General features: G+C 49.7%; 2 protein-coding genes across 2 annotated transcripts; both read right to left on the reverse strand.

Annotated features, from left to right (window-relative positions):
• Positions 1-2176: 2176 nt before the first annotated feature.
• Positions 2177-10824, reverse strand: LOC127188394 (prothrombin-like). The gene is given in 11 exon segments (XM_051144869.1): positions 2177-2342; positions 2437-2507; positions 6352-6492; positions 6495-6532; positions 6700-6873; positions 7302-7469; positions 8500-8629; positions 8706-8843; positions 9083-9262; positions 9265-9469; positions 10693-10824. Coding segments are annotated over 11 exon segments (1518 nt in total). The 3' UTR covers positions 2177-2201.
• Positions 10825-10945: 121 nt separating this feature from the next.
• LOC127187887 (rho GTPase-activating protein 1-like) lies at positions 10946-15396 on the reverse strand. Its single transcript, XM_051144126.1, has 3 exons — positions 15212-15396; positions 11379-11550; positions 10946-11163 (listed from the first exon to the last, which is right to left on the reverse strand). The coding sequence occupies exons 2-3, from the start codon at positions 11509-11511 to the stop codon at positions 10961-10963; spliced, it is 336 nt and encodes a 111-aa protein (XP_051000083.1). The 5' UTR covers positions 11512-11550; positions 15212-15396; the 3' UTR covers positions 10946-10960.
• Between the last annotated feature and the right edge of the window lie 1386 nt (positions 15397-16782).

A 16782-nucleotide genomic window follows, 5' to 3' on the forward strand; every position in this document is an offset into this window, starting at 1 on the left:
AAGGATTACAGCAGATTGTTGAGTTAGTTTGAGGCCAAGCAGAACAATTCTGGGCAGAGAGAGAGAAGCCAGAAAAATAAATCAGCTGGGAGAAGAGTTTGAGCCAGAACAGCTGAGTTGAGTTAACCAGCCAGCCCAGAGCTCAGAACAAATAAAGATAAGCTTTTTTGGGGGGACAGAGGGGGAAGGGTTTTCTTTGTTTTGTTTTTGTTTTTGAGACAGGGTCTCTCTGTGTAGCCTTGACTGCCCTGGACTCACTTTGTAGACCAGGCTGGCTACACTCACAGAGATCCACCTGCCTCTGCCTCCCAAGTGCTGGGATTAAAGGCGTGGGCCACCACCACCCAGCTCGGGGAAAGGGTTTTCAAGACAGGGTCTCTCTGTGTAGCCTTCGCTGTCCTAGACTCACTTTGTAGACCAGGCTGGCCTCAAACTCACAGCAATCTGCCTGCCTCTGCCTCCAGAGTCCCGAGATTAAAGGCATGCGCCACCATGCCCAGTTTAGGATAAGCTTATTTCTAAGCAGTAAATCTCAGAGGCTCAAAACATTCTAATTCTAGGCCTAGATTAGATTGTACAGGGCCTAGAAGCTTCTGGGATTACTTTTAGGTTAGCAGGAGGAGGCAGTAAGCCTCCCAGACAACAATAGAGCCAGAGGAATAAAAATTAACTTTTATAGGGCCTGGCATGGAGGAATCTCAGGAGGCACAGACCGGCGGATCTCTATGAGTTTCAGGCCAGCCTGGTCTGCAAAGTGAATCCAGGACAGCCAAGCCTACACAGAGAAACCCTGTCTCAGAAACAAAGATTGGAAACAAAAGCTGGGCATAATGGCATAGCACATGCCTTTAATACTAGCCTGGGGAAGTGAATGCAAGACTGGCCTGGTCTCTATAGTGAGTTCCAGGACATCCAGAGCTATATAATAAGACTCTGTCTCAAACACACACAAGTTGAGAGACAGAACAGCAACTCAAGAGATCATGTGACATTCCTACGCCCATCCACCATCATTGTAATCTCAAAGGTGCATCAGACATTGAGCCTCTTGACAGAAGTTAAGAGCACTGACTGCTTTTCCAGAGGTCCTGAGTTCAATTCCCAGCAACCACATGGTGGCTCACAACCATCTATAATGAGATCTGATGCCCTCTTCTGGCCTGTAGGTGTACATGCAGATAGAGCTCTGTATACATAACAATAAACAAATATTTAAAAAAAAAACCAAACATTGAGCCTCTTGGGAGCATGAGTGTACCATTTTGATGACATGATGAAGGATGGTGGATGTGAGTAATACCTAAAATCTTGATTATCATCTGGAATCAACTAAAACTCAAGCAGATGGGCATGCCTGTGAGAACTTTTTTGTTTTTTTGTTTTTCAAGACAGGGTTTCTCTGTTTAGCCTTGGCTGTCCTGGCCCAGGCTGGCCTTGAATTCAGACATCCACCTGCCTCTGTCTCCTGAGTGCTGGGATTGCTGTTGCCGCTACCGCTGTCACATGGTTTCACACCCAGCTTTCAGTTTTTGTTTTTCGAGCCAGACAGGGTTTCTCTGTGTAGCCTTGGCCGTACTGGACTCAATTTATAAACCAGGCTGACCTCGAACTCACAAAGATCCCCTGCCTCTGCCTCCCGAGTGCTGGGCTTATAGGCGTGCACCACCACACCCAGCTCCATGTCCAGCATTTGCATGGTAGGCTCTAGATATCCAGACTCAAAAGCCATCTGGACTGCACTGCAAGTGCTTTACCTCCTCAGCCATCTCAGCCCCACTGCTGCGAATCCGAGATGTGTAACTTGGGACAAGTTACTTCTCCAAATCTATTTTTTCACCTCCCTCCCTCCTATGAGAAGCCATAGCTATCTTTTGTGAGAATTAAATGAAATAATGCATCAAGGTTAGACTATGAAACATTTTAAATGCTCACAAAGTCAACTGCTGCCTCCCGTCTCAGCTGGCCTGTGCTGGAGACTGGAGTGTTGGCAGTCCTGTCTTCCAGCAGCATTACTGCCTCTTCTGGAGCCCAGTCCAGAGAGGTGTCCATCAACAGCACTGGGCACACTGAGGCTTACCGCAGTCACTTTTATTGAGCACAGAAACAAACCACAAAAATATTTTGACTGGTTTCTGTGATTTTACAATGATCCCATATTGTGGTTACCCGCCCCCACCCCCCCACACACACATACAATCCATCTATCCAAATCGATCAATGACTTTCTGTATCCATTTTTTCAGGCGGAACACGTGTGTGTAGAAGCCATATTTTCCATACCGATCACAGCCTTCACCCCATGAGGCAATGCCCATTTGATACCAGCGGTTATTATTAAAGTTCTGAGGAAGAAAAGTGGGGTTTCCAATAGTGAGGTCCAAGCAGCTGTTTGTGGCCCCCAACCTTCCCTTGCCCCTGGCCTTTAGAGAAGCTTACTTTCATGACAAAAGGTCCCCCACTGTCACCTTCACAAGCATCTCCTCTATTGGTGTCATTCACCTTGAAACCTTGAGGAAAAAACAGCAGAGTTCAGGAGTCACATCCTTAGGGCACACCCACGGGGACCCCATCTGGTCATCTTGACCTCATTGCCTCACCTCATGTACCTGATCCCTTAGCAGACTTGTTGACTTTACCTGACAAGGTGCTTCCGCTCCAGCCACTTCTCACCATTCCACTCTGGCCAAGTCACAGCCCTAGCCTGTACCCTAAACCACACCTTCAAACAAGACTACAGGAACACCCAAACCTCAATTTAGTCTACTAAATTTCATATGTAATCTAAAATACACACAGGGTGAGGGTGGACACATCCTTCAATAGATGCAAGGAGGCTCAGTAGACTCAGACACATGAAAACTAACCAGACGCACAGAAGGACACCATAAAAAAAATAGAAGACCTTAGTAAGACACCTATCTCAGTCAAGGACAAAACTATCTGAAATACCCTCAAACAAGCCTATGCATATGGAAAAAAAGCTTGACTCACAAACCTAAAAGTTAAAAGCAAATTTTTAAAAGTCAGATGGCTTATAAAAATCAACAGTTAAAAAGTTGGAGAGAGGCCGGGTGTGGTGGCGCATGACTTTAATCCCAGTACTCAGAAGGCAGAGGCAGGTAAGTCGCTGTTAGTTCCAGGCCAGCCTGGTCCATAAGTAAGTCCAGGACAGCAAAGGCTACACAGAGAAACCCTATCTGGAAAAACCAATAAATAAATAAATTACTAATAATATAAATAAAAAGTTGGAGACAGGAGGATTCTTTTAAAATTATCCTCAGTTGCATGCTGAGTTTGAGGCTTGCCTGGGATACATGAAACTTCCTCAAAAGACCAAATATAAATTAACAAACCAGGCGGGTGGTGGTGGCACACACCTGTAGTCCCAACGCTTGGGAGGCAGAGGCAAGAGGATGTCTGTGAGTTAGAGGCTAGCCTGGTCTCTAGAAGAGTCCAAGACAATCAAGGTTACACAGAGAAATCCTATCTCGATAAAGCAAAAAACAAAAAACAAAACAAAAACAAAAAAAACAAAAATAAATTAACAGAACAATGGGGGAGGTGTTACAAGGAGGTTAAAATGGTTGAGTGTGGTTATGCCCACCTATAACCAGGAGGCTGAGGTGGAAGTATTACAAATTCAAGGCCAGCCTGTCCTAAACAGTGTGGCAGAGTGCTTGGCTAGCATGTATGAAGACATTTGGATCTCCAGTACCCCATAAACTGAATAAACTGTGCATGATGGTACACTGTGATCCCAGCACTGGGTGGGTAGGGTTGGGAGACCCAGAAGCATCAGCAGTTGAAGGTTATCAACCACATAGTGAACTCCAGGCTAGCCTGGGTTACATGCGACCCTGTCTCAAGGAGGGAAAAAAGCTACTTAGTGGAGGAAAGGGAAGGAAGGAAGGAAGGAATTGGCATCTTGAAAAAGTATAGTCTCATTAGGGAGTCGGGACTGGCATGTGCCTGTAATCTCAAAATTTAGGAGGCAGAGGCAGGCAGATCACTGTGAGTTTGAAGCCAGCCTGGTCTGCAAAGTGAGTCCAGGACAGCCATGGCTACTCAGAGAAACCCTATCTCTAGAAAAACCAAAATAAGAAAAAGAAAAACTTTAAGCCCAAATGTAATGCAAACTCTCCTAAATACATAAAATTTCTTAAAGCAATGATAACACAGGGAAAATGATAGCCTGGCAAATAAAACACAATAATTATAAAATAATGAGTTAGTGAAAACAAACTCCAGCCAGGTGACCCACATGTTTAATCCCAACACTCAGGAGGCAGAGGCAGGTGGATCACTGAGTTCAAGGCCAGTCTGGTCTACAAAGGGAGTCCAGGACAGCCAAGGCTACACAGACAAACCCTGTCTCAAAAAAACAAAACAAAAAAGGAAAAAAGAAAGAAAGAGGATAGAAAAAAGAAGACACTAAATCCAAAATCTTAAATAGTGGGTCAGCCTAAGCTACACTAAAACATACATATCCCCTCCCTTTCTCTTTTTTTTCCCCTCTTTCTCCTTTGCACACACACACAAATATAAAAGATAAAGGTAAAAATTAATGTTACAGGACAGAAAAATAATATTTAACAAGTCAAATTCTTGGCCTTTGTGTCTGTGTGTGTGTGTGTGTGTGTGTGTGTGTGTGTGTGTGTGTGTGTTGTGTGTTGTGTGCAACCGGAAAACTACTTCTTAACTCTAAAAGAGTATGAGATGAAACACAAATAATATAAAGTGTCACAGAACACGCAGATCACAGACTATATCCCAGCATTCTAGGAAAACACCAAAGTAGACCTGAGGAGATGGGAAAACTTCTCACAACACTAAAGTGAATATTTTGGTTCTTGTTTTGAATGGGATTATAGTCAACATCAATGTTTTATGGACAAAATACAATCCCAACACACATACCAATACGTTCTTATTTGTTTGCTTGAATTTTCTTTGAGACAGGGTCTCTATGTAGCTCTGGCTGTCTCTGTGTAGCTTGTCCACAGTGCTAGGACTGAAAATGTGAACCACTGCCCAACTGTTTGCTTGGGTTTTTCGTTGCTTGCTTGCTTGGTTTTTGGTTTTTCAAGACAGGGTTTCTCTGTGTAGCCCTGGCTGTCCTAGACTAGTGTTGTAGACCAGGCTGGCCTCGAACTCACACAGATTAAAGGCGTGCACAACCACTGCCCGGCTGTTTGCTTGTTTTTTTTGAAACAAGGTCTAACTGGAGCCCAAATGAGCTTTGAGCATGTTAGGATCCTCTTGGCTGAGGTTACAGCTGTACTCCACTCTACCTGGCGCTCTTCTCTTACCTCATCCCCTGTGGGATGGCTGGGTTTACTGCACTCCAGCCACACAGGCCTCACACCTACCAAGCACTCAGCCACCTCAGGACCCTTGCACCTGCATCTGTCCCCAAAACCAGGCTCACAGCCTCCCTTTCTCCCTCTATCTCTGACTCTCTCATTCCCTCCTTCCAGACTCTGTTTAACCGTCGCCCTGCTTGAGAAAGCCCTTCCCCAGCCCCTCTGGCCACTGTATTTCGTTGACCTATCCCTTCCAGTCTCCCTTACTCTGCAATCAAGAACTGGTGCTCGCCGGGCTTGGTGGCACACACACCTTTAATCTCAGCACTTGGGAGGCAGAGGCAGTCAGATCTCTGTGTGTTCAAGGCCAGCCTGGTCTCCAAAGTGAGTTCAAGACCATCAGAGCTCTGTGTAATAGCGAAACCCTGTCTCAAAAAACCAAAAAGAAAAAAGAATGAATGAATGAATGAATGAATTGGTCTCTACATGTCTGTTGGCATGCCCTTTCTAGAAAGGCAGCTTCCTCAGGACAACCTGTTTGGGTCCCTGTGGTGTACCCTCAAACGCTGTCTTGGACAAGACAGAGTAGGCACTCAAGAAATATGTGCTGAGTGACTAAATGAATGCCCTTTCCCTACCCAGGACCAGAAATTAATGGCCACAGGCCACACACGTGTACACACACACACACACACACTCTCTATCTCTATCTCTCTCTTTCTCTCTGTCTGTCTCACCTCAGGCCTCTTTCTAGACAGGGCTTCTCTGTGTAGTCTTGGCTGTCCTGGACTTGCTTTGTAGACAAAGCTGGTCTCGAACTTGCAGAGATCCTCCGCCTCTGCTCCCAAGTGCTGGTATTAAAGGCATGCGCCACCACTCCCAGCTTGCAGAAACTTTTCCTTTCACCCCCAAAAGCTTCAGCCATTTGCCTGGAGTCACCTGCCTTGTAAGTGCCCAGGTGTGCCTTGCTCAGACCACATCCCAGGCCTGGCAAGCGCCCCTCCCCCCACCCCCAGCTGTTCCCATGGCCCAAGACACAAAGCCTTACCAGCACAGAACATGTTGTCAGAAATGCGTATCTGGGTAGAGGCTTTGCACACAGGCCACTCTACAATGGGCAGGTTCACCGCCTGCAGGACGCTGGGCTGTATCTCGCTGATGCTGGTTGTCCACGGCTCCCGGAGGTTGCCCAGCCTGTCACCCGCCCTTTATGCCCAGCCTGGAGCAAGCTTTAGGGAAAGAGAGGGACCTGGTGAGAATTGTCCCCGACAGCACCTAGGAGCCCAAGATTTAACAAAGTGTCACAGAAAAGGACTCTTGCATTCACACGTGGAAGCAGGTACGTGCCAGGCCCCAGGGTCCAGAGCCAAATCACAGCTGTGGCCCTGGTGCTGACCTGGATGCTGTCTGCTTATCCGGCAGGCACACAGGGTGAATGTAGTCACTGAAGGTCACAGGCTTCTTGAGCTTTAGCAGAGCGATGTCTCGGTCCAGGTTCTCCCGCCAGTTGTATCTGGGGTGGATGAAGATCTTTTCCAGCATGGAGATCTTTTCGATGTTGGCCTCATACCTGTGCAGACCCCAAAAGAGAAAGCAAGAGCTTAACATCCACCCAGGAGAACACTCAGCTCACAGAGCAAGGTCACAGTCTGCCCCCACAGTCTGGGAGGCAGGATGACCTCTGAACCGCCACACTCTGGCAGCTTGCTCCCAGTCCCACAGCCACCTAGGGCTTCTGAGTCACATCGGCTAGCGACACAGTTGGGCACAGAGCCACTCGTTCTGTTCAAATAATCACAATTTAAAGAGACTCTCATCTGGACCTTGTTCTGGTGTCTGGAGTGGGACAGGGCATGGCCAAATGGGCTTTTCCAGTGGGGATGTCAAGAGGTCATGCCCTGTGAGAAGTACAGCCACATGCCATGTGCCCCAGAGCCACCAGAGCCCCTAATGGGTTACTCAGAACCCAGCCAGTGACCATGAGCCACTAGCTCATACCTGGTTCGGGAATGCTTGCCAATGCGCACCAGGAGGTCATTCTCAGTAAAGTTCTTGTCCCAGGGTGGGTACAGAATGCAGTGGGCAGCAGTGAGAACCCATCGGTCACTGATAAGGCTGGCCCCACACAACAGCTCTTGGGGAGTCTTCCGGAAAAGCATCACCTGCCTAATAGAGGAAATAGAGTGCGTTAATATCTGGGCCCTGAGCTGGGCCTGGTGGCGCATGCCTTTAATCCAGCACTCGGGAGGCAGAGGCAGACGGATCTCTGTGAGTTCGAGGCCAGCCTGGGCTACAAAACGAGTCAGGACAGCAAGGCTACACAGAGAGACGTTGCCTTGGAAAAACAAAAACAAAACAAAACAACAACAAAGGACTGGGCCCTGGTATGACTGTGGTGGTGCACACCTTTAATCCCAGCTTGGGAGGCAGAGGCAGGCAGATCGCTGTGAGTTCGAGGTCAGCATAGTCCTACATAGCAAGCCCAGGACAGTCAAGGCTACACAGAGAAACTCTGTCTCAAAAACTAAAAAACTAAAAAAAGAAGAAAGAAAGAAAGAAAGAAAAAAAAAAAAAAAAAAAAGAAAGAAAGAAAAAGAGCAGGAGGAGGGGAGTCCTGGTGATCAGGAGCCCTGGAAGTTGGAGGTGAAAGCCTAGGTTAACAGAGTAGTGGGCTAGAGCTGGTTGCAGTAGCACACCGGGAGGCAGAGGCCACGAGGCAGGCCGATCGCTGTGTGAGTTCAAGGCCAGCCTGGTCTACTACCAGTCCAGGGCAGCCAAGGCTACACAGAGAAACCCTGTCTCAAAAAACAAAGAAAACAACAACAAAACAAAGAGTACTGGATAGGATGGAGGCGATAGACAGACGGACAGACAGACTAGACAGACAGACAGACAGACAGACAGACAGATAGGTGAGGGACAGGGCTGCCCTGGGGGATCAGAGCTCTTCCAATGTACCCTTTACATAGTTTAGCACAGCTGTGGCGTAGGAAGAATTAGATACAAGTCTTGACTGTGCAATGTGCCTGGGCCTCAGGCTCCACCACCAACTGGGGGACGTGGTTAAGCCAATGGGCTGAGGGTGCTCCAGAAATAATTAGAGGACGCTAGTGTCATCTGTGGCTTGTGAGTGCCAGGTCCTGCAGCGCCTGTGGGTGGGACAGGCCTTCCATGGGCCTGCAGATCAGTCCAGGACGCACCAGGGGCGCTACCCTTCTCAGCGTCCCAACCATCCACGATGCACTCCTCTATGTAAGACTCAAGAAGCTTCTTTTCCGTTTTGTCTTCCAGCGACTTCTTCTCGAACAAAGGCCGCAGGCCACAGTCTGCAAAGCAAGGCCGACGGTGAGGGGCCCATCCTGGCTTTCAGCCCTGTGCCCCATGGACACGCGGGTGCCTCACCTGCTTCCCCCAAACCGAAGGTCTTCTCATCGAAGAAGGTGTGGTACTCTGCGTCGGTGGTGCGCCCTCTGATGGATTCCCCAGCCTGGCTCTCCGGGCTCTCCGGGCTCTCCGGGCTCTCCTCTCCCAGCGCCTCGTCTGTAGAGAGCCGGCAGTGGCTGGGACCAGAGACCTTCTCAAGACCCCGCGGGCCTCGGAGGGCGTTTGACTCGGAGGTTGAGAGCCTAGGCACACCTCAGTGACCAGCCAACACCTCTCAGGGCCTCCGTTACTCAGCTATGAAACGAGAATAGGACCTACCCCTAGCTAGGTTTCTGTAAGGCTGTAAGGAACCCACTTGTCCTTGGCCCCTGGCCCTCCCAGCCTCTCCTGCTCACCACAGTAGCTGAGGCTGCAGTACTCAAAGTCGCCAGGTTGTCCCGCCACGTAGCACCACACGCCCTCCTCATCCCCATCTGGGTTGCGGCAGAAGTTTTCCACGAGTTTCACCTCTGGATCCAAGTCCTGGAACTTGCTCAGGGCCCTGGCTGACGTGCTGTTCCAGGCCAGGCAGGGGACCCAAGTGTTGTCACAGCCAAGTTCCCCTGGTACAGCCGGCCACGCTCAGAGATGCACTGCTCCGGTGGAGGTGCCTGGGTGCCCCTGGTACCTCCAGAGCGAGGAATCATCTCCACAGTGGTACGGCCATCTTGGCCTGGTGGGGAGGGTACAGAAAGCGAAGCTGGGATAGCAGGCCGACCCAAGGACGACTTGAATCCCAAGTCCTGGTGGATTTCACCTGTGTGACTTCAGGCAGCTTAAACACCCCCAGCCTCAGCAAGCTCCTTTCAAACTGTCCGCACCTGCCTGTCTTCCCCGATAGTTGAGAAGAGAAAGTAAAAGCACACACACAGCACAGGTGTTTGGTGCATAAGTCACATAGGGAAAGCAGGCAGAGCCTCCAGGGGTCCTAGGATATCTGCAATCTATTGGTAGTGACTGCCTGGAGTCAATTTGTATAAAACTTTGTGTGTGTGTGTGTGTGTGTGTGTGTGTGTGCGTGTGTGTTGGTTGTTTTTTCGAGACAGGGTTTCCCTGTGTGGCCTTGGCTATCCTGGAACTAAGTCTGTAGACCAGGCTAGCCTCGAACTCAGAGATCTGCCTGCCTCTGCCTCCTGAGTGCTGTACTCACAGGTATGCACCACACCTGGCTTGGGTTTCACGTTTTAATTGGACAGAACAGAAGGCCTGGTGGATCTACTAGGGATGTGTGTGGACAGGTCAATTTCAGCAAGTCTGCAATGTATTTGCCACAAATGCGGATAGACGGTACAGTCTAGGTAGCTGTTTTTCTAAGATGATTGATTGGTGATTTGCTTTAAGCCTGTCTGGGGTGGAGCATAGCTGCAAAGAACAGGGCACTAACCCAGCAGCTAGGGAAGGGGCATTCGCTATCATTTAGTTACAGCCCTCAGCCCTCGTTTTTCTTTTTATTTTGAGACAGGGTCTCACTAAGTTGTCTAGGCTGGCCTCGAACTTTAAAACAAGGATTTATTTTGTTTTTTGTTTTTTATTCCTCTGTCTCTGTCCTGTGTGTGTGTGTGTGTGTGTGTGTGTGTGTGTGTGTGTGTGTGTGTGTGTGTGTGTTTGCCAAAGAGAGTGTTGGATCCCCTGGATCCATGGGAGCCACATGGGTGCTTGGAACTGAGCTCTGGTCCCCTGCAGGAGAAGCAAACACTCTTAACTGTTGATGTCTCCGAGCTAGGCCTTGAAGGGCTTGAACTTTTTCTCCATCTGTCCTCCTACCATCTCCAGCAGCTATAGTTATGCTCATAGGTCTGCTCTGCCAAACTTTTTTTTTTTTTTCTGGGGAGGGTGTTGAACCTAGGGCCTTGTGCATCCTAGCCCAACTCTCTGCCGCCACTAACCCACACCCCTAGCCCGTGATATGAAGTCATCGCTCTGACTTCATCCTTTTACTCTGGTTTTATAGCAGACTGTATCTCACTTCTTGACTGACTTTGGCCTTGGTCATGTGGCTTGTTCTGCCAATGGAGCCCAGGAAGGACTGCCCAGCACTCTGCATGTAGGCCTTCAAGCATTGCTTCTGCTCATTGCTCTGCAGCTCTCCTGTCCTCATGGATGGAAGAACTTCCTTAAGGAATCAGGTTCCACCAGACCCATCATTCATGAGTGGGAGACAATGAGACCATAGGTCAGGAAGCAGTGGCAGGTGCACGCCAGTCGAAACCAATCCATGCTCATAAGGGAAGGTTTCATAAGAACAGACCAGAGGCTAGGCACAAAATTTGCTCTTTCTTGGTGGCAGAGAAGCCAGGAACACAGACCATGAGGGAAAAGGTACAGCACCAGGCATGCTTACCTGCTACTTCCACTATCTGGTGCCGGGCAATATCGTAGTAAGGGTCATCCCATTTCAAGTGCGTGACAGGTTCCGGAGAACTGCTTTTGGAGTCATCTGAGAATCATGGCAAAGGCAGAGTCACCCTGGGGGCTGGCCTGGCACCTTCCCCATGACTCAGCCTCTTTGGCCTGCCCCCAGTGAGATTTGGGTCCCTAGCCAGACCCTAGGGTTGGTCTCCTCACCCCAACCTTACCCCGCACAGGCCCCTCCAGCAGGAAGGAGTCTCCCTCTGTGATATCTACAGCTGTCTGAGACACTGTGCCACCCACCTGACTTGGGGAAGTCCGGCATTTCATCAGAAGGCCAGTTCTTCTCATCAATGGAGGCCAGCTTCAGCTGGTTCAGAGCTTGGCTGGTATCATCCAGGGTAAGGTCATCTTGCAGTTCTGAGAGGGGATCCATGGCTAAGTCTGTTCCCTCCAGAAGAACAGGACGAAAAACCTGGGGAGGGAGAGGAGGGAGGGTGGTGGGTCAGTGGGCCTTCCTTTTCACTTGTGCAATTCTTACAGTGAACCCTGGTGTCCCCTTCTTTCCTCTTCTGGCATCCTTGTCCTGTTCCTCAACAGTCCTCATCCTGCCAAGAGTTCCACCAGCATATTGCCAGAAGAGGCAGCTGGGGCAGTGGATGGCACAGCTCAGCACCTCCCTTCAGCTCCTCAGCTGGACAGGAAGGGCTATGCCAGGTCCCACACTGCCTATCACCCAACTGACCAAGTAACACAGCCCAGCTGCCAGGGCATCTTCTCAGAGGACCTAGAGTGCAGAAGTTTCATGCTCCAACACTTACAGGGATGGATGATCCAAGATCTGAGGAAGCAAGAGTCTCTAAATACCATGTCTGACAAAGGCCAGCTAGGGCCCTGGCTATTCCACTCCTCTCTCCAGGCCAGAGATGACATGATTCCAGAAAGGAGGATCATGCCTGAGGTGCTCAGCTGGGTTTACCTGGACAAGGACCAGTACCAGGGCATGGAATCCATATGCCAATGCCAGCAGATCCCTAAGGTTCTGAGGCCGTCTAAACCTGTACGGGCTCCAGACAGTAGTTTCACTGTGGCAGGTCAACAGATTACCTTAAGGATTAGAGGGCAGAGGGGAAAGAGGCAAGGCTCTGAAGGAAGAGCTGTTAGAGAGGGAAGGGTCACTACTGAAGGCAGGTCTAGGACCTGGCCAAAGGAGGTGGCACCTTCTGCCCTGGGCTGCATGAGAAACCACTTCCCTTGAGCTCACCAGATGGGTGAGGGCAGAGGTTTTAATCCAACCCATTTGCCCAACCCCAAAGAAGAGGCTGCATTCCTGACGCCAGAAAGAAATGACATATATGGTCAGAGAATCGGTAGGGCAGATAAGAAGAGCACGGAAAGGGCCTGGGGGTTGGAAGAGGAGAAGAGCTGCCACGTGAGAGAGCCACACTGTGGGCTCGCAGGATGGTGACAGCCTCCCCTCCTGCACACATTAGACACAGCCTAGGGCTCTAAATAGTGAACCAGCTCCAAGGGCCTAAGCAACAACTGCCTTGTTACCAAGGCAACATACTGAGTCAGAGGGAAAACTGTTTCAAGCTTTCAAAGCCAAAGACCAAAGCCCCTTTCTTCCTTGCTCTTTCTCTTTCCTGCCCCTTGGCCTGATCCCCTATTTCTGCTGGCCACCAAAATACAGGTTTCTCCCTAAGACCACAAAGGACAACCCTGTCTCATTTGGGAGTGCATTTCTCGGCGTCAGTCCTATTTGCCTTTGCCTGGAGCCCAGATCTTCATTCGCTCTTCAAGCCCGTCCTCCAACCTGTCAAGCTCCAACCTTGAGGAATTTACTGACCCACCTACTTACTCCCCCCTATTCTACCAAGAAGTTATAGGGATGCTTTTCGAAAGATCATCAGAAGTTCTCAACCTGTGGGTTGCAACCCTTTTGGGGGGGGCTCAAACGACCCTTTCACAGGGGTCACCTAAGACCATTGGAAAACACAGATGTTTACATTACAATTACTAACAGTAATTAATGAAGTAGCAACAAAAGTAATGTTATGGTTGGGGGACACCACAACACGAGATTAAAGGATCACAGCATTAGGAAGGCTGAGAACCACTGGCTCCTTAAAAGACAGATGCCAGCAACGTCCTCCTGCCTAAGCCATCTCTCCATCCCTACTACTGCCCAGGTTTCAGGAGCCCCTTGACCCCTCCCCGCCCCGCCCATAAGCTATCCATGAGAAATCTCTTTTACACAGTAAATACCTTGTATGATAGAAAAAGGGTAGAGTCAAGTTCACGGAAAGTGGGTTAGAATCCTGTCTAAGCTAAGAACTGCAACGATCCGGGGAACAGCCTTAAGTTTCCTTATCTACAGAAGCAAAGGCTCCTCCCAGTGATGTAACTCCCACTGTTCAGAAGCAAACAGGATGAAAAGTAGCGGCCAGAGCTGAGCTATGTGTGAGGGAGGAAGAGGGAGACACTTGCACCCCACTTCTTCCCAGGGAGCGCCTCTACTGCCAGGTCTCCCACATAACATCCTTTACTAGCAAAGTAAACACGGTGGTGCCCTGCACCCTGGCCGCTCCCGCCTTCTTCTATTGCTTTCTCTGATGGTTGTCTGCTGTTCAGTAAGTGGATGAAGGAAGCCTGTGAAGGGAAAGTCTAACACAAAATGGCAGAAATGAAATATGCCAGCCACCTGTGAGTCCTGCTCCACTCTGCAGCTCCCCCCTCCTCAGATTAGTACTCCATCCTCAGCAGGCAAACCTTTACACAGTGTTGAAAATCACCTCAGGTAAAGGCTTTGACTTTTGCAAAATAGAGAACCTCTCTGAAATTCTGATACTTGTAGAATTTTTCACATACACACACACACACACACCCCAGACTGGTGAATTCTTGCATGCATTTTTAAAGACTTCATAAACCCCCCGAGAATTACTGTTAAAAAACCCGTTTCAAGGGCTAAGTCCATAGTAAAGTAGAGCACTTTGCTTGCAAACACAGGGCCTTTGATTCCCTTTCCCAAACAGGAAAGCAAAGCAACTTATTCAGAATAACGCCTGGCACATAGTAGACACTCCCATCATTAGTTGAATGAATGAATGATTTTCCTAAGTAGAGAAGAAAACCCAACATTTGTGGAGGGCCTATATAGTACCATGAGCTGAGCGCAAATTCACCTCACATCTGCACTACTAGTACAGTGTATGCTATCAAAACCATTTTACAGCCAGGTTTGGTGGCCTATACCTTTAATCCCGCTTGGTCCTGCTTGGAGATAGAGGTAGGTGGACTCCTTTGAGTCTGAGGCCAGCCTGGTGTACAGAGCAAGCCTAGGATTGCCAAGACTACACAGAGAAGCACTGTCTCAAAAAAAAAAACCAAACAAAAACAATACAATTTTACAGTTTCAGCAAAACGGGGGTGGGGGTGGGGGGTGGGGGGTGCAATGAGCAAATTGCTCAAGGTCACAGAACCCAGAGGCAGGATTTGAACCCCCAAGTACAAGTTTGGGGTGGTCTCTTGGTCAAAGTCAACCCCTCACTCTCAAGTGACTGTCAGTCACACAGTTCACAGGCTTGAAAGAGGCGCCACAAAAGAGCAGCCAGACCGCTTCTATTCTCAGGGCCAAACAGAGATAACAAGTATTTGTCATAGTATTTGCTGGTGTTGGAATCAGACTAGTTTATGACTCCGGAAAAACACAAGCTCTAAACTATAATCATGTTTGCATAGAGTCAAAAACCAAACAACAGGCACAAGAAAGTGAGATGAAAGCACGGCCTATCAAACGGCAAAGTGGATCAGATCCCCCTAATTTCTCGATCTCAGTGTTTTGCCAGATCCGATCAGGGAGAATTCTCCCTCCCACAGGTTTTCACTGGCTTGGCCTATGCCTTGGAGAAGGCAGGAAGAAAGTGGCTGTCTTCTCCCTGCAGGCGCCAAAGTAGGACAAAATCCGGCAGCAGAAAGACCAAGGCCCTCAAGCCCAATTCCACCCCGGAGCCACTGCTTCAGATTTTCGCTTTTCCAACCCAATCCCTTCAGATGACCAGGGCAGCTCTTTCCCCATCACAACACGCAATCCTCACCACCACACCCAGAGAGACCCCACACCCGCAGCTCACCGCGCTCAGGCAAAGCTCCCTCTGCCACGCCTGTCAAAGCTCGGCAAACATCCGGCTCCGAGGTGGAATGGGAACCGCCCCCTTAGGGGGCCCCCCCGCTCCCCAGCCACTTCCGCCATTCTTCCACCTACTTCCGGCTTGCTGCCCGGTCCAAACATGGCTTTCATGGAGTTCCGCCCACTTCCGGCAATCACCTGCAAATATGACAGTGTGTAAGTAAGGCTAGACAGCAGAACCGTCCGTCTTTTCGCTACCCAAATTGGGTGGGTTGGACATATTGGTTCCGCCTTCCATAAACTGAAATCCGAAGTTCGTATCGTTCTCCGACAGAATTTTGTATGGCAGTTATTTCTAAACTCTCAGTCCAGTGTTCCAATGATGCCTCACCATCTGGATTCTTTCTTGAGCATAAATTTGGAACTCAAAGACTGTTTCCGGAGGAGCCGGGACAAAAACTCTCTCTTCCGGTGGAGGGGAGTGGCGGGGAGATCTTTGGTCCAAGATGAAGGAGGTGGAGGAGATGCTCTCGGGGAATACACTGCCGCTCCGTGAGTGACCTGCGATGGCTGCGACCCTCGGCCCTGGATTAGATGTCCCCAGCGTTTTCTAGTCAGGGCCTTACCCCCGCATCCCTTTTCCTGTCGAGCCTGGGATCCTGCTCCGGTGCCCTGAGAGCCTAGACTCCCTTCAAACCTTTCAAGGGCCCGCATAGAGCTTGTTTATTCCTCGGATTCCTGAGGCAAAGCTCACCCTGTGTCTTTCCCAACCTCACGCCCGTGTGGGTTGCTCCTTCACTGCCTCCCCGTCTTCCTGCAGCCCCCGAGCCGCGCCTGGGCCACGACTCTGGATGGAGCCCTTCCGGAGAAGGCTTCGCTCAGGGCCTCAAAGCCTTGCCGCCTGCGGTCCTGGCGCTAAGGAGCCTCCCCCAGGGCTTGGCCTTGGGCCCCTCGGGCGCCAGGAAACAGCACTTGGGGGTCTGGTGTGTCGGAGCGCCCCTGCAGCCCGGACAGCACTGGGGACCCCTGGACGAAAACTCTGTCTTGGAGAAAGGCGAGGGAGCGAAGCCCCCACGCGAGGAGGTATTGAAGAGTAGGAAATCTGCCTGAAATTTTGGGGGAGGTTCAGACAGTCCCGGACAGCACTTCCAGTTCTTTAGAAGCAGGGAAGTCGTTTTTTGTCCCTTCACCACAAGACTGCCTTACTATACCCAAGTTGAAGTAACTGAAGAATGCAGATACAAAAAGTTTTGAGAAACCTAATTCCTAGGGTGTCGGCCTTGCCAAAGGTTCGAAGCTAAGGTTACCAGGATCAGCTTCGAGTCTTGTCAACCTGTTAGCTAAATTACACTCCTCATATTACTCGCCTGTAAACGAAAGTAGTGGCTCTTACCAAGATTATCTGGGAGACCGGAGGAAACGATGCAAGGAAAGGTTTCCAGTACTTAGTAAGGGTTGTTTAGAAAGACTGGGTGCGCCTCTTGCAGCATTTTTGGTTCAGTAGTCGTTGGACGGCTGTGCTGTTTAGAGTCTAGCAGTTTTCCACAGCTTAGGGTAGTGGGAGTGAGTGACTTT

The sequence above is a fragment of the Acomys russatus genome, chromosome 4 (genome assembly GCF_903995435.1).
Source record: "Acomys russatus chromosome 4, mAcoRus1.1, whole genome shotgun sequence".
NCBI classification, from domain to species: Eukaryota; Metazoa; Chordata; class Mammalia; order Rodentia; family Muridae; genus Acomys; species Acomys russatus.

What these genes read in the sequence shown, in the direction of transcription:
- LOC127187887 (XM_051144126.1), bottom strand. Translation starts at nt 11,511, where the DNA reads ATGGATCCCCTCTCAGAACTGCAAGATGACCTTACCCTGGATGATACC. An exon ending in GCCGGACTTCCCCAAGTCAG is followed by an intron (nt 11,164 to 11,378) that starts GTGGGTGGCACA and finishes CATGATTCTCAG; the next exon opens with ATGACTCCAAAAGCAGTTCT.